Source organism: Mirounga angustirostris, unplaced genomic scaffold (assembly GCF_029215605.1).
Source record: "Mirounga angustirostris isolate CCGP_5_RB_7025 unplaced genomic scaffold, mMirAng1.0.hap1 SCAF_13, whole genome shotgun sequence".
Classification (NCBI taxonomy): Eukaryota; Metazoa; Chordata; class Mammalia; order Carnivora; family Phocidae; genus Mirounga; species Mirounga angustirostris.
This window is the reverse complement of record NW_026991721.1, coordinates 96,438,471-96,463,491: the sequence shown is the minus strand read 5'-3', so window position 1 is coordinate 96,463,491 and position 25,021 is coordinate 96,438,471. Positions and strand designations below refer to the sequence as shown.

Here is a 25,021-nt window from a genome sequence, read left to right as displayed (position 1 = left end):
CGCCAGCTCTGAAGGACCCCCGAATTCTAGGATCCCAGGGGGGTCAGCTTCCTTCAGAGGCCCAGGCAGAGGAAGGAAGAGAGTGGATCTCAGGAACCGGGGACCGAAGGCCAAGAGGAGCGACTTGGCAACTTTCATGAGCTCTGGGAGGCAGATGAAAGGGGATGGGGAGCGGCAGAGTTGCGTGGAAGGTTTTTATTTTGGAAAAGCTGTGCAGAAAAACATTCAACCAAATGTTGCTGTGAAAAGAGGAACCCAAATCTTAAGCGTAAAAAAAAAAATTTTTAGATCAACCAACTAGCTCAGAAGAGGGGAGGAGGCCCAGGCCGGGAGGAGTCCCAGCCGGTCAGGCAGATGGCTGGCCTCCGGCGGGTAAGGCCATTTCCCTGAGCGCTTTGCAGAGGAAGACAGGGTGGTCGCAGAGCTGGAGTGGCAGTGGCCGACCCCTGTCATAGTCCTGCTGCAGACCCACCTAGTGAAGCCGCGCAGGCCCTGGGGAGCTGCGCCCATCCGCGGCTTTGCCAGGAGCATTGTACCGATCCTTCAGGATGGAGGGTGGGGGGCGATGGTGAAGGAGTCAGGGGTGTGTTCAAGGTTGGCTTCTGATCAGGGCTCAGGGAGGCAGCTGCTTTCAGGGCGGGTGTGCTGGGCTGAGGGCTAACTGCCATACCAGTAGGTCTGAGGTTCCAGGCGGAGGCAGAAAGGGGGGGAGGGAGAGGAAAAGACTGCAGTTTCTAGGTCCTGGGTCATTAGAAGGACAGGCATAGATCCACGGGCTCTTCTCAGCCTTCACCCCAAGCCCTCTTCCCGAGGGACCCCGGTGACATTTCTGTGGAGAGGCTCTTCTGGCCATAGCAGGCCCTGTCCCACCCATGCATGCGTGAGGGTCCCTATGACCCACATCACCAGCTTGCCCAACTGGGGGGGGGGGGGGCGCGAGCCCTTGTCCAAGACCTTGTCACCAGAAGCTCCTGTTCAGTCGGAGGAAGATCCAATGGCGTGGCCACACTATTCTCCGGCACGATTCCTCTGTCACTGCACCTTAAGAAGGCCCTCGCCCTCCCTGAGTATAGTCAGAGGGTGCTCTTTCGGCCTGTGGATTCCTGATGTTAGCATCAGGGCTGCCTTCTCCCCAGAGCTCCCGGGACTTCGGAGCAGCCTTCCAGGCTTCCCCAGCTTTGGGAAGGAAGAACCTGTCCCATGTCGAGCCTGTTGAGCCTTGCATCAGCAAATCTGCTCCTCTTTCCCCTGCAACAGGTCTGGGGCTAGGTGATGATGAGGGCAGTTCAGGGTACTCCTGTCCTGGGACAGGCCCCAGTCCCCTCGATCCAGCAGGTCTGGGGCAAGGAGATCAGAGGTGGTGGGAGGGCCCTCACTTTCTGTCTCCACTGCATCTGGATCCTTGCTGTTGTAAAGTGGCACTGATTCTAGTTCTGTCCCCTCCTCTCTGGCTTTTTGGCTTCGTTGGGGCCAGTGGCAGGGTCCATTCCTACAAACTTGGTGAGAGGCCACATTCCTCTGGCTCAGGTATATTTCCAGCATGTAGTAAAGGGTCCAGAAGATGGCAAAACTGCCCACCAGCACCAGAGTCTGGGAAAAGTCAAGCACCCAAGTTAGGGATGGTTTCCCAAAGTCTGTGGCTTTTCTCAACCCAGAACAATGAGCTCAGAAAGCCTGTCACCTTCCAGGGACTGCCTCTCCCGCCCCAAAGCACTCGCCTCCCCCACCCAAGGAGCGCCCTCTCAGAGCTAGCTAGTCAAGTGGGGACCCGGCCAGCTCCTCCGAACCCCCCACTTCTCAAGTCACCTGGAGTACCCCAGCAAGGACTAAATCCCCCAGGACACTCCTGCCTGCCCACCCGCCTGGAGCTGGAGGCTGGGCCCTCGCACCTTGAGGGTGTTAGGGGTGATGGTGTAACCGTCCTCCTCGGGGATTTTCAGCCCGGGAGGGCAGGGCAGAGTGAAGCCATCATGCAGGTATTTTCCACTCATGGCACTTTCTAACAGTCTGTGGAGAACAAAAGAGATGAGGACGCCCTCCTGAGCTTGGTTCTCCCACCTCACACCTGGAGAGGGAGGATGCCCCACAGCAAGAAGGGGCGGGCATGCTGCGGGTTCCCAGGGAGGTGGAACTCCCTATGTGGCCTCTTCCGGCCCCAGGAGCTGCCCCCCCCCGCACCCCCCCCCCGCACCTGCACCTGGCACCCACCTTTGCCTGTCCCTGATGTCCACTGGACTCCACACAGAGCCGTAGAGGGTCAGCTGCCACTGCCGGAGGGTGCCAGCCCTGAGCAGCTCGTCTCCTAGAGCAGCAAGCAGGGCAGTCGTGAGGCCCGCCCCTCCGCCGGCCGCGCAAACAGCCCCGCCCGCCCCGCCGCCTGGGGGCACTCGACTGCACATCTGCCGCCGCAGTGGTCTGTGTCCCACGGCCCAGGGGTTCTGCAGATGTGCCTCGCGGGGGGGTGGGGGGGGGCCTTCAGGGATGGAGACGGGGAGGCTGAAAGGTGTGACTCCGAAGCAAAGACGTTCTGCCTTTCTCTCTTCCATATTTTAGGGTTTCAGCTGGGATTTTGCTTGGGAAAAAAAATGTCCTTCTACTAAATTAAAGAAAGGTTTGAAAACCAGCAGTCTAGTGAATACCTAACTTGGCTGGAAGCCAGGAGAGTTGGGTTCGGTTTCCAGTCTTCTCACTGGAATATTGTATGACCTTGCACCAGTCCCTTCAGACCTCTGGGTGGGCCTCAGTTTAAAAAAAGCAAAAAAACCAACAACAGAAAACAAAAACAAAAAATGGCGAAACTTAGTCCTGCCCGTACCTGCCTACCAGGGCTGGTCGAAGGATGGTTACATGTGAAAGGACTTGAAATGTGTTCAACAAGGAATTTTTGTTGCTATCCTGCGGAAAAATGGATCCGTCACGTCTCCAAGGACTATGCGAGGTAGTATCAATGGACAATCTTAGATTTCAGTGCCCATATTTTGGATGGGGTGTATTTCTTGGCATCTACCCTGTCGGTCCAATGGCAACCCTCGGTCTCCTCCGTGGGATGGTTTCTGCGGGGACTCTGAGCTCCAGAGGGACCAGACGGAAGGGCAGGCAGCCTTACCTACATCCCTGATCACGAGTCTGTAAGTTCCCTTTGCTCTTTCCCCCCAGCACCGCACAGTGGAGAAGGTCCAATCGCTGAAGCCACTGGGATCTCTGGGGGAGAAGAAAAGAGGAGAAAACCTGGAAGGCGTGGGGCAGGAAACCGACCCTTTGCCCACAAACATGATTTCCTAACTGTAGTAGCCATCAAGACATAGCCGTTGTGGCCAGAGCTACAGCCACTGGGGAGCGTGCCACAAGGGGTCCCCAAGCGCTGTCCCTTCCCCAGGGCTCCCCTGAGATGAGGGACTCCTGTCAACATGTCCTAGTGGGAAAAGCAAATGTAGAGAGAGCACAGGCCGGGGAGCTCGAGAGATCTAGGCTTAGTGTTACCTCCTCAGGCACTTACTAGCTCTGTGACTTGTTTCCTCTTTTGTAAAAGGAGAGTAAAGTCTCCTCTGCATCGTTCTTGTAAGGATTAGAGAAAGTAAAGGGCAGTGCTTTGCTCGTTGTAAGCGACTTCTACAAAGCAGGGAGGAAATGGCTTCCCGCTGCCCCGGCCAGCCCGTGCCAGGACAGCTGAGGACGTGCCGGCGCCCACTTTCCCTCTATCCTTTCCTTGCCAAGGCCCTCGTTGCCCAAAAAAGCTCAGAAGGCACGGGCAGGCATACGTACGAGTCCATGCTGCGGGGGGCGCCGATAAGGGACATCATGCCACTGGGGCAAAACAGTTTCAGTTCCAAGCTGCCGCGTCGTGGATGAGTGATGGAGACGGTCACTGCCACATGCTCGAGCGTCTTCAGCCCCGACATCTCCAGGTCCGTCCTGCTGACTGTGGGGAGTCAGGCTGGGCAGCTGGGAAACCGGCCCCATCAACACTTACGCCCTCACTTCCTCCCCCCACACACAAAGGCACATACTCACCGAACCCCATACACACACCTAACGCAGCCCTAACTGGGACCCAGTGCGCGCGAGTAAACGGGATGTCGTGGCCACTTTCGAGGGGCTGACAGGCTAGTTTAGAGTCTCATTGGGAAGATCACATATTCAAGACACAATATAAGAACCAAACAGAGCAGCTTCCACCATTCATTCATTCAAAAAAGAATTTACTGAGTACCTCCTGCATTTCAGGCACTGTACTAGATGCTGGGGATAGAAAGTAAGTTGGACATGATCTCTGCCTTCTACCTGCAAGTGGAGAACGAGATGGTGTGAGGAGTACCTAACAGACAGGCTCTAGGCACAGGGCAGGGGGACCGTCCGCAGAAGGAGATGAACGCAGACCAGTAGAGTGCTGGTAGGCAGTGGTACGTTCCAGGAGGGGAGACAGTCCAAATGTGGGTGGGGAACGAACGAGTTTCATACGGAAGGCAGTACAAATTTCTAAAAAACTACTCAAGTGAATACACTTGGAGGAAATCCTGCTGAATGAAAAGAAGCCCACCTCACAAGGACACAGAGAGCGTGACTTCTGTTGTGTAATACTCATGAACGACACAAGCGTGGAGACGGATGCCAAATGAGTGGCTGCCAGGCACGTGGGATGGGGCCGAGGGCGCGGGCACGGCCACAGAGGGGTGACATGATGGAGTCTAGTGAGGCTGGGGTGTTCTGGATCTTGGCTGTAGTGGTGGATACATGAGGCTACACGTGTGGTAAACCTACAGGGAGCCCCGCCCCCACCCGGACACACACACTCGTACAAATAGGAGTGCGTGTCTGGCAGGTGAGATCTGAATATGCTTTATGGACCATAGCAATGTCCTTGTACTGGTTTTGGTACTGGACCAGAATTGTTTCAGACATTCATACGGGGAGAAGGGTGCGTGAAACTCCCCTGAGCACTGCTTTGCAGTTCCCTGTGAATCTACAGGTATTTCAAAACAAAGTTTAAGAAAAACACAAACGACTGAAGGGCAAGACTCAATTGGGGAATATTAAAAAATTAGGTGGTTGGGGCGCCTGGGTGGCTCAGTCGTTAAGCGTCTGTCTTTGGCTCAGGTCATGATCCCAGGGTGCTGGGATCGAGCCCCACATTGGGCTCCCTGCTCGGCGGGAAGCCTGCTTCTCCCTCTCCCACTCCCCCTGCCTGTGTTCCCTCTCTCGCTGTGTGTCTCTCTGTCAAATAAATAAATAAAATCTTAAAAAAAAAAAAATTAGGTGGCAAGGAGAAACAATTCTTTCTAAAGCACCTCCTCCACGGATCCATTCTGACGGGCGAGGCGGAGACCAGCACCTGCACCTTCCAGGGAGAGCATGCACAGCTAGGATGGAAGGAGGAGAAGCAAAGGGCAAGAATCTGTGACACCACCTTCCGTCCTTCAGAGGCCCCCTGCCCGCTGGCCTCCTGCTCAGCCCCCTACTCAGCGCTCGCCACCGAAACGCACCGGCCCCCCCCTCGGCGCTCAGGTGCTCAGGGGGCTGCTGTCCCGCATCGTGACCTCATACTGTTTATCTCCTCGGTCCACCCCACGTCCGCACCCACTTCCAAGACCACACCCCAGGCCTTGTCCTTATCTGGGACTGCCTCACTTCTGAAGGGTTTAGAAACTCTCATTGTGGGTTTCATCAGATAACAATGCAAATTAACTGACGGCCAATCAGGAGAGTAGCTGAGCAAAAATGACAACAAAGAAGCTCCCCCACTTCCTGATAACATGTCGGGAAATAACAATCTTGACCTCTCTCTGGGTACAGATGTGTGCACGAGTGAATGGCCTTTCATTCCATCTGGCAAGTCTTCAAAGCCCATGCCCCACCTTCTCTGAAAACAAGGACATCTCTCCGCGTTCCCCACACCCTTCTTGATCCCTTCCTTCACTTCCTTGAGTGCCATCCAGCTCCTCTTTTCCTAGCGTCTAAGATCCCGCAGCTCGGCTCTCCAACACCCTCTTGTTTACTCTCCCAGGCTCCTTCGTTTTTTCCTTTCACGTAACTGGTTGGCAAGAGTCCAACATCGGACCAGCCCCATTAGCCATCTTCTTGGCTGGATCTTCTTGCTTATGTCTTTCCTACCACAGATGAAAAACAAAAACAAATAAACCCTTTCTCAACTCTTCACTTTCTTCTGCCCACTGGTGTGAAGAACGTGGGCTCTGGAGCCATCCAGACTGGGTTCAAGTCCCAGTCTGCCCTGTCCTAGCTCAGAGAACTGATTCCTTATCTAGAAAACTTGGATAGTAACAGTACCTACTTTGTAGGGTTGATAGGAGGATTATATTAGTTCGTACACATAAAGTACTTAGCACAGTACTGAGTATTAAGACCATGTAAGTATCAGATATTACTTTTCCTTTACTGGTAAAGTTCTTGGAAAAGATGTCTACATTCACTATCTCTACTTCTTACCCTCCCATTCATTCTTAACATTTTTTCCTGTCAAGACAGTCTACATGGTTTTAAAAGTAAAAGAACAATTTCCTACCCCATTCCTCACCACCTTTGTGAGCCACTCCCCAGAAGCAAACACTTCTTATTGCTTTTGGTTGTTTCCTTCTGGGATCTACCTTCATGTTTCCAAATAATAGGCATGTGTGACTATTTCGTGGTTTATCAGTTTCAGACATTATTTATCGACTTCTAGTTAAAGCAGATGAGGATTTAACACCACACCCAGACCTTCTTCCTACCCTGCCCTCCCCTCCATCCTCTCAAAATAATTACATCACCACTTTTAGTTAATCTTTTGTTTCCTTACTATGACCCTATAAATATCATATGGAATTTAGCCAAGTAGTATATAATGATTATATTTCATTTTCTGAACAATTTGCTGATGTCCCCTCTGGCGTTAATAATTGCCCTGTTTTTTGGTTTATTTCAACTCATGTCCCCCATTACTCATTCTTCCCAAACTGCATAACCTATCTGAATACTATTTCTTCAAATGAACAAACAGATCAGAAACTCCCTCAGTGCCACTTTCCCCCGGAGACTCCATCTCTGGCTCCCTGTCTCCTGTTCCTATCCGCTGCCCCTGGGTTGGGATGTTCCTCTCCTGCCTTGGGCTCTGTCTCCTCTCTGTCCACACTCCCTCTTTTTCTCCCCCATCCTCTCCTTCCCTTGGTTTATCCTTCCTTGTAGAACAGCTGCCTCTCCCAGCAGTTTCAGACAATGTCTGAAAGTATCCTTATTCTACTTTCCCATATATCCCTCCCCGTACTTATCCCATATCCAGGATAATCAGTTCAGCTGAGTTTTAGTGACTGAAAACAATCATCCTCAGGATTTGGAGGTTTTTTTTTTCAAATGGCTAGTGATCCCTATTAGCCTGAAAAAAAATTTTTTTTTTCCAGGGCGCCCGGGTGGTTCAGTTGTTAAGCGTCTGCCTTCGACTCAGGTCATGATCCCAGGGTCCTGGGATCGAGCCCCACATCGGGCTCCCTGCTCCGTGGGAAGCCTGCTTCTCCCTCTCCCACTTCCCCTGCTTGTGTGCCCTCTCTCGCTGTCTCTCTCTGTCAAATAAATAAATATTTAAAAAAAATTTTTTTTCCCTCAATTGCCAGTGATCCCTATTAGCTTAGAGCCAGTTGGAAGCTCTAAGCATGGGTGGAGTTTTATACTGGTAGGCTTCCCTAAAGTTAGTTGGCCTGGTACCTGACTGGTTCATGGAGAAGCCCTCCATATCCGCATCTCCAAGTCTTTCGATGAGGGGTCCTTCCATTGCTCCAGAGAGGAGCCACCGATCTCCTGGCTGCCAGGGCCTTGGGATCTGGGCAGCTGGCTTGGAGGGAAGGGTCCCCCTCTCCCAGGACACTCCCTGTCCCTGGAGAATAAACTTCCCAACTCCTGCTGGCATTGGCATAGGGAAGGGACATCACCTGGCTGCCAAGGATGGGAGAAGGTGCCCTGGCATCTATCTTTTCACCGATCCCTATTTTCCACCTCTTACTTCATCTCTGTCTCCTGGAGCACATGGGACTTCCAAGTCCTGAGGCCATTGGCACTGTGTGGCATGAAGGGGCTTATTTCTTAGTATCATCCTTGCAGGCATTTGGTATGCAATTTCCTCAGCCCTGCTCACTTCTCCATTCATTTTTCATCTTCCAAAAATGTGAAGAAATCTCTCATTTGCTGAGGTCTCTCTCCCATTCTCTTTGTCCTTGTACTTATACAATTTTCATTCCTTTATTCTTATTTTGGTGAGGTTTTGGGAGAAAGAGGAAATAAAAGAACATAACAATTTGCCATCTTTAACCAGAAATCTTCTCCTGCCTCCATGAATTATTCAACCAGGTACGATGGAGCTTTTGCCCCTGTGAGTACCCAGAAACAGTTCTCGAGGGCACCAGGGGCCTGTGTGGCAAACCCTGGGCCGCCCCTTCCGTCCTTGTCTCCTTGCCCTCTCTCACTGAGATAGCCCCAAATTCCCACGATACCCTCCTCCTGACTTCCTCCTACCCCCCACCCCCACCGGCCCATCTCATCGCTCCTGTTTTCCTTCGGAAGCGGCTTTCCTTGGTCCACGCCTTTAATGTAGTCTGTGTCCCAGGTCCTCTTTTATCCTTTTCTCCTTTGTCAGCCCACCAACCCTGGGGACCTCACTCTTCCCCAGGCCTTTTCTTCTCTTTTTATGCTGGTGACTGCCAAATCATTGCCACCAGTCTAGACCTTTGAACTTATTTCATCAACCACTTTCTGGATATAACCTTTAGATGTTGCCCCAAGAAGCTGCAAACAGCAGAGCCAGATTCCAGGCCTTGGTCCTTCATACTCCCCAGCCCTTGCCCAGATCTGTTCTTTGGCCTGGGTTTTTCATCTCATTTGATGACAATACTAACTAGACAGTTGCTCAAGCTCAAAAACTTAGAAATCTTTTTATATATTAAAAAATATAAATGCTCATATAAATATATTTATATATACATTCATATTATATATACATTCTTACTACAGAAAATTCCAGGCATATATAAAAAATGGAACAGATGTTCTCAACACCTAACTCCGATAATTATCAATATATGGCCAATCTTATTTCATCAATGGTCCCCACTTCTTCCCCTTCCCAGAGTGGTGTGAAGGCATCCCCAGGCACCCTGTTATCTTACCAGCAGAGACTGAGTATACAGCTCTAAAAGACAAGGGACTGCTCTCCTTCACCCTTCCCTACCAGCAACTGGTGACAACTTATCTTGAAGGCTCCGCACACACAGACTTCCAGGCCAGGTCCCTGCAGTTCTATCTGGCCCTGCCCCTCACACCCCTGCCCCAGACATACCACACGACTCGAAGCTCCCCGAAGCTCTGTCGACTCTGCATGTGTGGCCCCTGCTGTCTGGATGTCCCTCTCCTCCCCTCTTCCCCCAGCTCAGGTCAGTCCCTGGCTTCTCCGAGAGCCCTCCTGTCTTCCCTGGGTGGGAGCCGTCTCTGACAGCCGTGTCATCTCTACCGCAGACGGGCTGCCTTCTGCCTACCAGACTGTGAGCTTCTGAGGGCAGGAATCCTGTCTTATCTCTGAATCCCCAGAACTTAATACAGTGCCTGGAATGAGGTAGGTCTCGCATTAGCAGAATGAATGAGTGAATCAATCGAGAGACATTTCAGAGAAATACGTGAGAGACTCCATTGCAGGGGAATGGACAGGGGAAGACCTGGGGAGAAGCAAGGGATACAGAGGGGCTGACAACCCCAGAGCTTCCAGCGTGTGAGTCTAGGGAATGGCAATGGCTCTGACAGAAAATGGGAGAAACCTGGAGAGCAAGCTGGCTTTTGAAGGGTGACAATGAAATCTGAAATGTATATGTGATGGGCCACGTGTTGGTGGGATACCCAACAGCGCACGGTGGCGTAGGCATAGAAAGCTGCAGGGAGATACTGGTGGCATGGCTGGAGGAGAGCATTAGCGTGGCAGACAAGGGGCTCACGGAGAGTCAATGCCATGTTCCAGAACATTATGGAATAGAATGGAATCCAAAGAGAGCCCTGCGAGAGCCCGTCTGTGTTAGGATGTGTGAGGGGGTATGCTACATGCCCTTACTGGTGCGGACAGAGACTTAGGTGACCGTGCATATGGGGCCGCTAGAACCAAGTGAGGTACCACATCAAATGAAGGAATACTCAGAATAGTGCGTGGTTTGTAAAAAGCATTCAAGTCATTTTGATGATGATCATCTTAATATTCTTATTTGACCTTTGGTAAGTCATGGTCTTTTTCGACTCTCACCCCTTGGCCAGAAGGTCCTGGGGCTCCCTTTGCTCGTGATGTTGCGGAAGCTATGATAATCTCTAACCCTCCCACTGTGAGGGATCAGAGGAAGAGACTGTGAGCTAAGAATCACTTGTGGAGAGGTGGTAGCTGAAGACATGAAAACCACTGCACGACGGAGGGAGACACGCAAGGGAGGAGAGAGAACCAGGGCGGAGTCTGAAGAGGCACTCCTGGTCTGGGAATGGTGACCGAGCTCACAAAGGACATGAGGACCTCGGTGGAGAAGCCAGGAGAGGGCTCTGGAGCAGAGGAGGTCGTGGAGGCTGCTGCCAGGGCCCCATGAATAGGGTCAGAGCCGCAGAAAGGTCGAGAAGGGTGAACTCTGAACTAGGCCCTGGGCCTGACCAGGGAACGTGGCACTGTGAGCAATGAACCGAGTCTTCAGTGGTGGAGAGAGGGGGTGATAACAGTGAGCAGTAGCTTTAGTTCATTCACTTTTAAGGGTTCCAGGTTAAAGGCCACCAGGGACTTTCAGTTGTTTCCCGGTAGGTGACCCGAGGATGTGTGACGGCAGAACGAAGAGTCATTGGAGACGGAGAGGGTGGGTGACGGGGGAGGTGTAAGTGAAGGAACAGGACTCTTGCCTACGCAGAGGCTTAGCCAGTTACCCTCAGGCTGCAAACAGGATGAAAGGGCAAGCGCAAGGGGTTTCAGGAAATTTCCTGAATACATGCAGACTCTCTTGTGTTGTAGACGCTCCTCCCAAATCCCACTGTCCCTCCTACCCTCTGGTGGAGATTTCAGACCCAGAGTCAGATCTAAAGGAACCAAGGGGCCCCCACCCCTGTTTCGCCCTCATCCTATCTGGCCCCAGCACTGCACTGCCCAGTCCGGCAGCCACAGGCCACGCGTGGTTATTCATTCAAATTTAAATCTAATACAATTAAAACTTAGCTCCTCACTCACATTAGCCACATTTTAAGTGTTGAATAGCCTCATGCGGCCAGTGGCCTCTGAATTGGGCAGCACAGATAGAGAACATTTCCATCGCTGTGGAAAGTTCTGCGGGACACCACTGCTCTAGAGTCTTAGCAGTACTGCACCCCCTCTGTTCTCTCAGCGACGTTCAGCTCCCTGCACCCGACAGAAAGTTCACTTTGGGCCCTCAGACACCGATTCACCCAGGTCTTGGGAGAAGAGACCAAAGCTTGGTCACAGGGGCGTATCTGTATTAACTAGACTCCCTAAGGCGTCCGAGCGTGCCCACAAGCTTGTACTTTCCGTCCTGTCTGCTTGGGGGCTAAGCGGAGTCCCAACAGAGGGGAAGGCACCTTTGCTGAGCTCAGAAACTCACAGCCGTCCTGCCTCCTGCCCTCCACACTAGAAAACTCGGGGCCTACGCCTTCTTTTGCTTCACCCTCTCTTCCCACTACCCCATTTCCCACTCTCCTCGGCGCAGGACAACGTGTCCTTGCTTTTGTGCTTCCCAGTGACAAACAAGTGGTTGCTGGGAAGGTCTGTCACATGCTGGGGCAATGTTCCCTGGTCAGTGGGAAGCAGAGGATGATGAGGCTGGAAAGGCCCCCAACCCTCTTCTAAGTCAACTCCCATTTGACAAGTGTGCCTATGCATTACTTTGTTACTTAAAGGACAGAGGGGGAGTCCTGGGTGAGAGGTCCCAGTTAAAAGGCACGCCATCTCCAAGACCCATCAGTGCAAAGCCCGGGGGTTCCGACTGAACTGCATTCCCAGGAATGTTCCTGCACTTCTCTGCCTTGGCTGATGCCCTTTCCAAGATAGCATTCCTTTTACGGAAAACGCGATGAACCGGGCCCATGGATTTCCTTCCACGTAGAGGGAAGCTGGGCAAGTGCTGGCCATGGTTAGGGAGAGAGACAACAGAACCCTTCTCAGGGAGATCTCCACCCGAGGGAAGCTGTCCTTGCCCCTCCCTTCTGGGCTCCCTTCTTTGGCCATTCCTCCTCTGTTCTTGCTCTGGTTTGATCACTTTCTAGGAGCAAACCGGGGTAAGTGAGCACGGAGTTCTAATTTGGGCCCAAAACATGGCATGCTTCAATCTTCACAAAAAATAAGCAAATAACTCTGCCTGCCAAAATTCTTCAAGGGAAAAAAAAAAAAAGAAAACCCCCCCCAGAGCTGGGAGTAGGGAAACTCTCACACGGGAACTCGGGGGAATCTGCTGACAGAGGCCCAAGCATCCCCATCCAGCTTCCCTCTTCTCTGGGAAGGGGTCCGACCTCGGTGCTCGACGCAAACCCCATCTCTGGCCCGAAGCACTTCACACAATGCCACTGACCCTGGGTGTGATGGAGGCGGGGCAGAAGACAGACAACGGCGCCCCAGGGAGACATCCGCACCCTCCTGTCCCGCCCTGAAACACACCACCCGACTTCTGTATCACCCAAGCCGGAGAGTCAAAGGACGAGATTCATTTACTTCATCCAAAGGCCACTGGGCTGAAGAGGATTGCCTGGCAAGCTCCTGGCATGGGAGTCAAAGCAGCGTAGTTCAAGTCCTGCCTCGTCTGCTCAAGTCCCAGGGCCACCCCTCCCCCCCTCCTGCCCTTCTAACCGGTTGCTCAGCAGTTCCTTCCACTACTAGTAACTCAGGAGAAAGGTCTTATTTAAGCAGCCAGGGGGCCAGCCAAGTCAGAAGCAGCAACATGTCCTAAAATGGTCAAAGAAAACTCCACAGGTCTGGCTGGAGCTCAGCTCCTAAAGGAAGGGGGTAGAATCGGGCAGGGACTAGGAGTTTGACTTCCCGGGCACCCCGCCCCAAACCTCAGGCCCGAGATTAACCCCTTCTGCTGGCTACTTACCATTCCACAGGACCTCCAGTGAGTGGGGGGACAGCGGGATAGCCTTGTTCTCTTTTAACACAGGGCTGACATAGGAAGCTAAGTAAGGGACAGAGGTCCAGATCTATTAAAGGAAAGGGGTGGTGGTGAATGAACAAGACGGACCACACACACTCATCCACTCGATCCTTAGGGCCCAGCTGTTCTTATCTTTCCTCTCCTCATCACCTCCTTTCACTCCTGAGGCTCCTGCTGACACCCGGGAGTGCTCCCCACGGCACCGAAACACAGAACCAGAGCGAGCGGCTGGATCCAGGGTGCAGGAGGAGAACCAGAGCACCCTGACAGCCCCAAGCTACACTCTCTACCAATAGTCGAGAAACTTCAGTGAGAATGTTGAGCCTGCTTCTCTGTTTGAAAAACGGGTATCAGCTGGCATGAGGGTAAACGAAATGAAGAACATTTATTAAGTACCTATGACGTGCCAGGCAAGGTTTTAGGCATTTGGCCCCCTCCCTCGGTCACTCCATGCAGGGGTCCCTGCCCTGCCAACACCCGTTCACCTTGGCAGCGTTAACGAGTCTCCAGGCATTGAGCAGGCCAAATCCGTGCTGGTGGCTGTGGCTGAAGCCAGCCTCGTTGGTGACCCAGTCGGCGCGGCGGTCCTCGTACTGAGGGAACAGAGGTCCTGCTTAGTCTCTCGGATTCCCAAGTACACGTGGCCCTCGGACAAGTTCAAGGGGCGCTAACCCCCTCCTCCCACAGTGGAAAATCCATGTGTAACTCTTAACTCCCCAAACCTTAACTACTAATAGCCTGCTGCTGACCAGAAGCTTTCCTGCGAACAGAAACAGCTGATGAACACAAATTTTGTATGTTACATCTATTATATATTGTATTCTTATAGTAAAGTCAGCTGGAGAAAAGAAAATGTTATTAAGAAAATCTTAAGGAAAAGAAAATACATTTATAGCGGATCCACATGTCGTTCAAGGGTCAACTCTAAGGTCAACCATGTAACTCTGGCTTCCTTGCTGGCCCTGCTGGCTGACCCAGGCCAGACTCTCCCACTAAGGCCGCGAGGAATGGGTTCCCCAAGGAGAGCTGGGACGAAAGGTCAAAGCCCCATGATGTCACCAGCCCCCGGAGTAAGGGAGCCCAGAGTACTCCTCTGCAGGTGAAATGGCTCAGGCAGAACAGGCAAGAATGAGTTCAGGCCTGCGATCTGGATGGGGCGCCCACACCTGTTCTGTACATGGGCAACTCTGAGAAGCATCTGGCACCACACTTTCGGGTGAGCCTGAAGCCTCCCGCTCCCTGCAAGTCCGCGGAAGCAGAAGCGGGGGGAAGGCTGCGAGGGTCTCACCTGGGTGGCTGTGAAGACAATGATGTGCTGGACGTCCCGCCACGTGAGGCAGGGCCGCACCTGCAGCATCAGGGCTACCATGCCCGCCGCCAGGGGCGCTGCGGCGGAGGTCCCTGTGTGGCCCTCGGTGCAGCCTGTGCCCTTCTGAAGGTCCCAGTCAGTGGTCACCTGGGCAGTGGATGGGGGGCGGGGCAGGGTTAGACACGGAGTTCCCAGGTGCTGCGCAGAGGGGGATGGGGGACGGGCGCTCAGAGTAAGCCTGTCAGGTGGGCCCTTCCTTTGTGAGAGCTGAGTCTCTGACCAGAGGGAGGCCCGCTAGCGGGTCAGGACAAAGGAGATCCTTAATCCTTCGAGGCCCCACCGGACAAGCTCCGGAGAACTGAGAAAAGATGAATAAAGACTAAAGAGCTACTTAGAAGGGTCTGGTTGTGGGCAGAAAGGAGATGGAGCTGTGGGAGACGCCTCAAGTGCAGAGGACAGTTTTCCCGATTCCTGCTCCTCTGTAACGGTTTCCCAAATTCCCCACCCCAACCCTCCAAGCCCCGCAGCCATGCTAGACAGAGGAAGTGGCCAGGGGAGCTCCCGGGCCCCAGCTGGAGCTGGGACAACAGTGACGGCACCATTCAAGGAAATCCAACTTGGCAGCTCAGCGACAGGGGCTGGAGTGACATCAGTGGGAACAAAGGGAGTGTGTTCCCAGGACACAGTTTCCTCTTGTGTCCTTGCCCACCCCGTGAGCTCAGCGTGGGCTTCATGTCTACACGGCCTGCCCGCCCTGGCCCAAACTGCCTCACCGCTCTGGGCCTGGTGCCTCAGTGTGGTTCCCATGAGCCCCCCTTCTCTACCTGTGGTTCTGAGGTGGGAGGCGACAGTGGGGGTGGGGGTGGGGAAGGAGAGTTACCTCGAGGGGAGAGATGGCCTCAAGTTCTCTTTATCAACCCTGGACCCACAAAGGGTTTGCCTAAATCTGCTCCACGATGTGGCTCTTTGGATCTAGGACATGGTGCCAATGTTAAGACTAGAGAATTTTTTTCTCCCAGGCTTCTCTTTGGGTCAGATACCAGGGTGCTGACTTCTGCCAAGAACTGCCCTTTCTCCGTTGTACTCACTGCTTCCCTCCCAGCTGTTAGAGCAGTTGCCAAGAGATGTAATTTTCACTCCGACACCGTGCTCTCCCAGAAGAAAAAGGAAAAAACCCTCCAAGTTGTAGTCTCAATGAGACTGGGAAGGCTGGTCTGTGCCAGGGAGCAGATGGGGTTTTTCCTCTTAAGGAAACAGCGTCACGGGGACAGTCTCGTGTGTGGCTGTGAGGGCGGTGAACATGCCAATGGCGGCGGGAGCCACGGGCAGCCCTAGGAAAGTCCAGGGGAGCGCCCCAGGCACCCCGCAGGGGGACAGCACATGCTCATGCCCTGCTCCCAGGAAGACCGCTGCCCCACACAGCTGGTCACTGAACAGACCCTGGCAACAGGCGGTTTCCAAGGCAAGGACATCCAAAAGTTGGGAGCTTGGCTAAACAAACTCTCTTTTCATTTCTGGACCAGTTACAGTTCAGAGGGAAGGTGGAAGGTGGGGAGTGGGGCATGAGGGGGAGGGGAGTTAGGAGAACAGCCAGGCACTGCTGAGCACCGGTCACAGCCATGCTAGGGGAGGCCTTCCTGGTGCGTGGGTCCCCCGGTTTCTGCCAGGGCACCAAGCGCATAGTTTGCTCCTGCTCTTCCTCCTCACCCAGCCTGGCCTGGGTGGGGGAGGTGCGGTGCCCTTGAACCGGACCCCTGACTGCTGGGCAAAGCCCCTCTGACATGTTCCCTTTAGCCCACTCCCTTTTTCTTTCTCTCTGGGCGGGGGAGGCTGAGGGCCACAGGCCCAGGGCCTTGGAACTGTGTGTTGGCCAGAAGTCACTTATTGGCAAAACTGAGTATCAGTTTTGGAGAATGAATGTGACCCAGCAGGAGGACAAAGCGGCCTGATTCCCAATGGCCCCAGAGAGACATCCATACCTAGGCCACTGGAGAAGGACAACCCCAGGCTCCAGCCCAGCTTTTCCCTGGAGCTCCTATCCCCACAGCACTCTCTTCGCGTCAGCAGGGACAGGCAGGGAGCTCTGGGTCCCAAGCCAGAGACCTGGCCTAAGCCTGGTGGGATGGAGCTAAGCCAGCTGGGTGTGGGCATCAGACCCTGAATTCTTTAAAAGGCTCCCCAGCGTGAGAAGCCCCACTCCCCTGCTCCGATCTCTTGTTAGATAGGGCTCCAATTCTAATTCCAAGGAAAGAACTGTTTCTTAGGCTGAGAGACGCATTTCCCAGACTCCTTTTCCCGCCCATTCCATGAAGACAACCACTGGCTTTACTCCTGATGGGGAACGTGACCAGAACTCACAGTGTTTACGTAAGGGCTAAAGAGCAGTGGAATGAAGATTTTTTCCCTAAGCCCACAGGAATCAGCCAAAGCCCAAATTCTACCAAAGGAAGACATTTCAAAAGAGTTCTTTAATCAATGTGATGCGTACTAGTCCCAATAGCAAAATATATATTTGTAAGTTAAAATGTTAAAGGTAAAAACCATGTGCAGGTTTGTTTAGGGTCCTCAGCTCTGATTTCCCAACAGTGGCATACCCTCTGAGACCCAGATCTGCTAGGGAAGGGGGAGGACTTGGAGGGGCGGGCGGGGAAGCATGGACCCAGAGAAATATGGCCGTGCTGCCTGAGAGATGTCTTGTGGGACAGGGGCAGGGAGTGCAGGGCCCAGGAGGCACTCACGATGCTCCGGAGCATCTTGTCCCCACCACTGAAGGTGACCGCCAGCATGGAGGCACACTCCTCGGCATAGAAAGGCATCCGTCCCTCCTCATCCACAGCGCCTGGGGACAGAGTAGGGGAAATGAGAGCTAGGGGCCTGATGATATCAGAGTTGTCATCTGGGAGGCTGTCCTGAGTTTAAAAAATGATCTCTGTGGCCCAAATGCCTCGGCGGGCACGCACTCCTCACCTGAAGAGGCAACCTCAAATGGCAGAGGGGATTCTGGGCCCTAACACCATTCTTTCAGTAGGCTCCATGTAAAACTGGGAGGGGGGGCTCCACTCTATAGCTACTCATCTGTTCACACATTCATCTTCCTCCATATTTATTCACTTATTAATGATCTACTGTGGGTCCCACACCGTGAGAGGCATCAGGGCCACACGGAAAAGACCACAGTCTTGATCTCAAGGAGCCAAGTCAGGAAGCAAGTAGGGTAAGTAAATACAGCCGGGGCAGCAGATGCTGTGGTGGGGGGCACCGGTGCGAGGCATTTGATTCAGACTAGTGGGGGTCAGGGAGGGTTTCAAGCAGGAGGCAAGGGGCCCGTGGGAAGAGAGGCTGGAGCGGAGGCCTGCCAGAGGATGGGCTGAAAGTGTTCCCGGGGTATGGTGACATCGAAGGAGGGCCCTGAGATGCTCCGAAGCAGGGCTAGTCCCTCCTTAACTATGACCGGGAAGAGAAGATCGTGCTCATACAGTCAGACACCATGGAAGCCAGGGCACGCCCCAAATACACAACCCTCCACCCTCCCCACTGAGGGACACCCCCCCCAAGATGTGAGCCTTCTACCACACAACCCGTTCGCCACTGAGTCCCACGCACACCAACGCAGAGCCCCTCACCACGCAGTGGCACACACATGCTCTCACGCACACAGACCCGCCAGGCCGCTACCTATGGTGACGGTGTAGATGGAGTTGGCATAGCCATCGTAGTTGCAGTTGTCGTTGTGCTGGCCCCCGTTGCCGCTGGCCACCACAAAGATGCTCCCAAAGCCCCGGCGGCCAGCAATCACCCCATGTTGCAAGGCAGCCTGCGGAGCAAAAAGGTCCTGCGTCAGCTGAGGAACTCAAAGACCTCCACCGTCCATACCAGTAGCCTCCTCCCCTTCTAGAAAAAAAAGGGGAAAAAAGCCCAAAGGCACTGGGGCAACGGGGAGAGAGATTTAAAGATGGAAACAAGAAGGGGAGGGAGCTGTGAGTTGAGCAAGTGTTTGATGTGAGTTCGCTGCTTATCAGATCCGGTGGGGCCAGTGATGGGGGAGGTGGGGGCAGGTCACAAAATCACAGGGAAACAACTCAAGGCACTGTTCCATTTCTCTAAGAACTGGTGTCCCCCACGCTCCCCCACCTCCAGGTTAGGAGGACTTGCCCAAAAGGAGGTGTTGGGGCTGGATGCCATGAGTCTGGCACCACAAACGGGGGTAGGGTGGGAAAGGGAGAGACTTGCAGTAGTTCTGGGACCTGAATGAAGAGGGTGTCCCGGGTCTCGCAATCTTCATGCAGCTCAGTTACCTTTCCAAGCTGATGGGGGCCATCCACTGTCTTCCCATCATCATCGGGTCCCCAGCTGTTGAGAAATACACAGAGGGAAGAGCCAGAGCCCCATTATGGTGGCCCAGCCAGGCCTCCCAGTCCCAACTGACCACCCCCCTGCCTGAGCTCTTCCTGTCCTCCCAAGCATTCCAGTTCAGGCCCCCCATGATTAAAGACACAGGGTGCAAAGATCCAGCCCTCACTCCAGAGTGGAAAACAGAAGTATGTGACAAGGTTCTTTGTTTCCTTAGAAACGTTCCCAGTTTAGGACTACTTTCACCTGCCCCTAAAAATCCTTTCTCAGGTCCTACGGAGCAGGAGACAATACATATTGGTAGAGAGGGACAGGAGGCCACCCATCTCCTGATCTCAGACAAGGCTTGATGGCAGAGCACCCACAAAGGAAGTACTCCATCTGTGTAAGTTCCTGGGTAAGCGAAATGTATACTGTGGATGATGTCATGCATTTAAGGGGGGTGCTGGTTGGGGTGCCATCGGTGCCGCTCCCCAACCATCGCCAGAACCCGAGGCTGCGGGTGCATTCACGTGTGTAGGGTGGCGGGAACCGGTGCTGGGCATTCGGCTGGGCTGTGGTGGGGGAGGAGCCCTTCTGAGCTCACGAAACAGGTGAACACGGGGCAGACCGGCGTACTCGTCATTTGGGAACCCGATGACTGGGGTGATGTGGGGCGTACGATTGAGAACCCAGCAGCCGGGGGTCTGGAGAGAGAAGAGTGATGGACTTGCGGGCTGAAGCTGGGAGGACCCCGGTCGGCACCTGTTGCCCTGCCGTGTCGGAGGCTTTGTGCCCGGCTCTGCCATACCTGCAGCTGTAGATGTCGTTGATCTGGTAGTGCTTGTTGAATGCCACGGCCTCCATGCTGTCCGTGAGGGGCCCGTCCAGTACCCGGATACCTAGGCGGTGAGGGCCCCATCAGCTCCTCGACCACGGGGGTCCCCCCGACGGGGAGCTGAGTGGTGGCGAGCCACACGTGGGGACTTACTTTTCCCTCTGAGCGCTCTGGTACCCTTGAGGTTTTATACCATGTGTATGTACCAGAATGTTTTTTTTTCTTCTTTTTTTAACAGAATGCTAAATCTTGGATTTTAAGGATCATGCGGGCTGGTGGGAAGAGGCCTGGGCTAGAATGTAGGTAGTCAAGGTTCCCTTATTTGCATCCTTAATCACATAGAGCCCCGGTGTGGTGCTTGACACATAGAAGGTGTCCAAAAAATGGTACTCATTACCATTACTGCTCCATGGATGCCTAATTTCACCCTCTGAAATGGGGTGGGTCACATCCTGGTGGCCACGTAGGGACAAACGGAGCTTTCAGAAGGGACTTGGCTCTGAAGTTTCTTGCTCACTCTGGAGCTCATTTATGGAGAGGGCTGCTGCCCTCTGCTGGAGAGTAAGAGGAATATAGCCAATCCGTTCAGTCTGCAGGTTCCTCGCACTTTTGAGCAGTCTGGGAGGGCTCCCCCATTCAGGCCCTTCACGTTCTCCCTTGGTGGACAAAGACTGAGAGAAAGAGCCTTAGAACAAGCTCCAGTGGGGGCCAGAGCTGCTCAGCTCTCCTGAAAGCAGGGAGTGCAGACAGCAACCATCAGAAGGGCTGGGAGCTGGAGCGCTAGGAGATGGGAGGGGCGTCTCCACAGACAGACCGGAACAAGGAAGAAAGGCAGGTAAAAGGGTACTTGGGAAATTACGAAAATACAAGTATAACCTAGATAAGGAAAAGGAGTTATTGTTACAGTGAGTCGGGTCATTTGATGGGATGTAACCACGATCAGAAAAAGGGGGGAAGTGACTGAGTGGTTGGGGCTTGAGGCCTCTGTCCCACATCAAGGCCATTCCCCCTTTTATCTGTTTTATATAATAGGGTTTGCGGCTAATGACAAGTTTGAAACACCACTGCACTGAACAAAATCAATGAACTGATATGTCTGACAGACACCTATTACAAGCTTACCCTTTGCCCAATGCCAGGTGTGTTGAGAGTGGGATCAACGCGGTTCAGCGCTCAGGGGAGGGGCAGGCAGGGAGTGAAGACCATCACCACGGGAGGAGCCCACCGAGGCTAGAGCAGAAGGTACCTGCTATGCGGCTCCCGTACGCCACTCCGACCGCACAGAAGCTGTTGTTGGGCACTGCGGCAATCTCTCCCGCACACCTCGTGCCGTGGTGGTTGCCATTCTCCACATCTGGGTGTGGCATAGGGTCAGGGTCGTTGGAGTTGAGGTCATAGCTGCCCTCGGGGCTCTGAAACATTGGGAGGGACATGTGGTCATTCACAGGTTGTAACGGGTAGGTCCTGGAGTCCAGGGGGAGAGGAGACCTGGGGGAACCTGGGACTTTGGGGCTCCCAGCCAGCGCAACAGGCCCGTCTCTCTCTCTCAGGCTGCAGACATGAGAACAGGACACGTGGGGCAAAACGGAGAAGTGCCACAGGCCTCAGCAAACTTCTCTCTTGTCCATTATAGAAACAGGTCCAGGAGATGGCTCCGTGGCTTGGGAAGCCCAGGATAAAAGAGACTTAGAGCTACCTAAAGACCAGGCTTTGGAAGAGGAAGGTGCTCAGAACTCATGGGGAGAGGGAAGTTGCCTCCAGGGGCCACTCCTTACTGCCCAGGGCGGGGAGCAGCAACCAGAACCAGGAAAAGTGCCACTTGGAGTCCTCTTCCTGGTCTTAACTACCAGACTGGAATGCTGGCTGGGGGAGAGGGGAGGACGAAGAACACCATCCCACATCCCAGGCCCTTTTGGGTGGCCCGGGGACCTGTAAGAAAGGGGGCCAGACTGGGGCCGTATAAAGAAGGGGGTAAGACGCGGGAGTCGGAGGGGGCGTCCCGGGGCCACTCACGTAGTTGGGTGCGATGTCCTGGATGGTGTGCTCCACTCCGTCATCCACCACCACCACGGTCACCCCTCGCCCTGTGACATTGCGTTCCCACACACCTGTCACATTAATGTCCCTGCCGGGGCTCCGCCGGTTATTCTGTAGGAGACACGGGGTCAGGAGCTATTTCCAGAGCCTTGGGAGCCCAGTGACACATGATGCAGCTCACAGACAGATAAGTCAGAGCTAGCTCGGCCACCATCAAAGGGCCGGGCAGTGGCTGTAGACCAACAGGTCTAGGTGGGGACAGAGGGACAAGGGAGGGCTTTGCCACCACCTCGCTCTCCAGAAGGCCTGGCATCATTCACCGGTGATACAAGTGAAATGGTGGCAAGGACAAGGGTTGGAGGATACAATAATTAGGCCGTATGATGTATAACCTATGAACATTACATAACACCATGTGGTACCAAGTGTTCACCAAGCGCGAGGCACACATATATGAATTCCCTTCTCCTAGCCAGAACTCCACCAGGTACATAATGTTACGATCTTCACGTAAGTGACGGAGCTGGATCTGAGCCCGGGCAGCCTCGCCCCAGCACCCACCCCCTCACTTCTGCAGTCCACTGGCTCTCCAGAAGCGAGCACAGGGAAGGTGGAGCCCGAGGGCAAAACACGCCACCGAAGCCAACAGAAATGTGTCCTCAGGCAAAGGATGGGGGCCACGGGAGAGTAATACAAAAGCCCTCTAGAGAACAGAGCACCCCAAACTTCTCCGCCTGGGAGCTGAAGACAGCTGGGTCGGGCTTACCAGGTGCCACTGCTGCGGGTACTTGGGGTCATTGAAGTGGACGCTGCGCTTGGCCCGCTTGAGCAGCCTCTGCTCCGAGTGCCAGTGGACAGCTTCGTGCCCGGCTAACACAGTCTCCGCCCGCCGCCGGACGGCCTCCGCCGGCAGCTCCTGCTGCTTCCCGGTCGGCTGGACGAGGAGGTAGTACCCCTGGAGCTCCCCGATGCGCCCAGCGTTCAGCAGCCCCGCTGCCCGGGCCAGGGCATCTGCCTTCTGCTCCAGGGTCTCTTCCGGCCCCTTGCCTTCCAGGCTGTCCAGGTGCACGGCCCAGCTTAGCCCCCCTGGGCCCTGCGCTCCGGGCCCATGCGTCCCTGCCAGGCCCATGACCCAGGGAACCAGCAAGAAGAGCCCGGCCAACTCCAGCCAGGGGCAGGCGGGGAGGCCCAGGGGGGCATCCAAGTGTGGCACTTTCTGCCTCCCCTTCGGCATCAGAGCAGTAGGCTGCAGACAAACATAGAAGAGACCTTCCTCCCTTATTCTGAGCAGACATCAATCTTCCCCCCAGCTGACATCTCAGCCCAGTTGTCCTCGGGGCCGACTCTCCACAAGGGTGCCCCAGTCCTACCTGGACTCTGTGTGAGGCTGAGCTCCTGGTCTGGCTAACCACCTCACGCTCATTTTGTGCAAATGGAGAAAAGGCATCACTTTCACTGAGGAATGTTGGCTCTGAGCACAGACTGCAGACCTGTGAGTCCCAAGAAAAGAAAAAAGAAAAGAAGAAATGGTGTCATCCCAAACCCAGTGGAGCCAGCAGAGGCTAGCCATGACCTGTGACCAAGGGAAGTGGCCAATGATCAAGTGTCATTTCCAGGGATCTCAAGTGGGTTGTAGACTGGCAGAGAAACCCTACTTTTCATCTTAACCATCATGCCACCCTCTTTTCTGTGTTCCCCAGAGGCCCGGAAGAGGGCTTGAACTGTTGCCCAGACACCCTCCTCGAGAAGCAGATAGTCCTATTTCCTAGAAGTTGAGGTGAAGCTAACTTCCTGATTTCTGTATCTCTGACAGATGCCAGCGAGGTAAGAGTAGGTAGGAAGCAGAGGAAATGGTGAAAACCCGAGAATGCAAACAAAACTGAACAGGCCTAAAAAGCAAGTGGGCAAGCGGGAAGGAAGAAATGATGGGAGAGTTGGAAAGCAGCACCAAACTCGGCTCTCCTTAGGCATGAGCTTGACTGGGTGGCTTGCAAGTGAGGGCTCAGGCTCTAAACTGGGGCTGGCACCCATGGTTTGATTTCAGAAGGGCCAGCTTTAGAACTGGTGGGCAACTGTGGTTCCAGGGACGGGTGAGGTGACAGCAGAACGTGTGTGTACCTATTGGCAACTGGGCCTCTTTAGAGTCATCTGCTCTGTGCTTGTGTCACCCCGAGGCAAGGCTTTGTACCCACACACACCCAAAGGGATCCAACTTAAAACGTGATAGAAAAATAGGTCTTGGGCGCCTGGGTGGCTCAGTCGTTAAGCGTCTGCCTTCGGCTCGGGTCATGATCCCAGGGTCCTGGGAACGAGCCCCGCATCGGGCTCCCTGCTCGGCAGGAAGCCTGCTTCTCCCTCTCCCACTCCCCCTGCTTAAGTTCCCTCTCTTGCTGTGTCTGTCTCTGTCAAATAAATAAATAAAATCTTAAAAAAAAGAAAAATAGGTCTTTTACTGAAGTCTCTTTGGAAAGGGAGAAGACAACTTAGGTCACCTGACTTTTCCCTCCAAAAAACTGCCTTCCACATCTCCTTAGGCTCCCGGGCACATTCCCTCTCAAATTCCTCCCCACCCTCCAGTAGCCTCCACCGTCCCAACATACAAGGAGGCCTTTCCCAGACCTCACCAGGTAGAACACCATCTTGCGAGACAGCCAGATAATGCCCCACCTAGGCAATCCCCTTCAAGTCCCCTAGATCCCACTACATTTCTGGAAGAGAAGAGAAACCTGACCACCACTTCCTCCTCTCCCTCTGGCAGAGCAGGACCGTCTCCCATCCCCACCCTAGGTTTCTGGGAAAGGAACCTTAAATACTCTCTGAAAGCAGCTCACAACCTCACCCAACTGCTGTGCGTATCTTTACGGCTCTTAGGTGCCAAGGGAGGAAAGAAAGAATATGGGCAGCCCTGAGTCCTGGGAAGAGGCTGTCCCAAGAGGCTGCCCTCCTCGAAGCCTCCTCACCAGGTTCCTAGAAACCAGGTTGCGTCCCAGGTCAGTTTCATTGACTTACCTCTCCCCGGCCTCGCCTGGCCCGTGCACTGTGTCCTTCCTCTCAGAGGGACCCCTGCTACCCTGGGATCCGTGACCCCGGTGTCCCGACTCCGGGGCTCCCCCACGCCGGGGCTGAGGGCGCCCTCCGTGCGGCCGCCCGCGCCCCGCCCCCGGCTCTGGGCCGCTCGGACTGCCCCTGCCCCGCCCCCACCGAGTTCCCAACTCACCGGCCCGGCCGCAGCTGCCGCCGCCGCCTCCCTGCGGAAACTCGCGGCTTCCCGGGAGCCCGGGGAGCCAGTGACAGTAGCATCACTTCCGCCCGGCGGCGCAGCCAATCAGCGGCGGGGCCCCGGCCCGGAGCAACCGGCGCTAGGGGGCC

At 54.3% G+C, this 25,021-nt stretch overlaps 1 protein-coding gene across 2 annotated transcripts; it reads right to left on the bottom strand.

Annotated features, from left to right (window-relative positions):
* Positions 1–180: 180 nt before the first annotated feature.
* Positions 181–25,010, bottom strand: PCSK7 (proprotein convertase subtilisin/kexin type 7). Of its 2 annotated transcripts, none has more exons than XM_045894961.3 (17): positions 24,870–25,010; positions 23,023–23,142; positions 22,419–22,898; positions 21,629–21,763; positions 20,862–21,027; positions 19,589–19,679; positions 18,744–18,798; positions 18,124–18,262; positions 17,187–17,287; positions 14,428–14,595; positions 13,625–13,732; positions 13,083–13,185; positions 3,763–3,919; positions 3,107–3,201; positions 2,209–2,302; positions 1,890–2,007; positions 181–1,590 (listed from the first exon to the last, which is right to left on the bottom strand). In XM_045894961.3, the coding sequence occupies exons 3-17, from the start codon at positions 22,884–22,886 to the stop codon at positions 1,225–1,227; spliced, it is 2,364 nt and encodes a 787-aa protein (XP_045750917.1). In that variant the 5' UTR covers positions 22,887–22,898; positions 23,023–23,142; positions 24,870–25,010; the 3' UTR covers positions 181–1,224. The 2 variants fall into 2 exon arrangements, with proteins under 2 accessions (XP_045750917.1, XP_045750918.1); XM_045894962.3 differs by lacking the exon at positions 24,870–25,010 and adding an exon at positions 24,662–24,817.
* Positions 25,011–25,021: the final 11 nt, after the last annotated feature.

Excerpts from the sequence above, each read along its gene's own strand:
- PCSK7 (XM_045894961.3), bottom strand. The coding sequence starts at position 22,886 with ATGCCGAAGGGGAGGCAGAAAGTGCCACACTTGGATGCCCCCCTGGGC. Across the intron at positions 21,764-22,418 it reads ACCCGCAGCAGTGGCACCTG|AATAACCGGCGGAGCCCCGG; the intron begins GTAAGCCCGACC and ends TGTCTCCTACAG. Across the intron at positions 19,680-20,861 it reads GTACGGGAGCCGCATAGCAG|GTATCCGGGTACTGGACGGG; the intron begins GTACCTTCTGCT and ends CTCACCGCCTAG.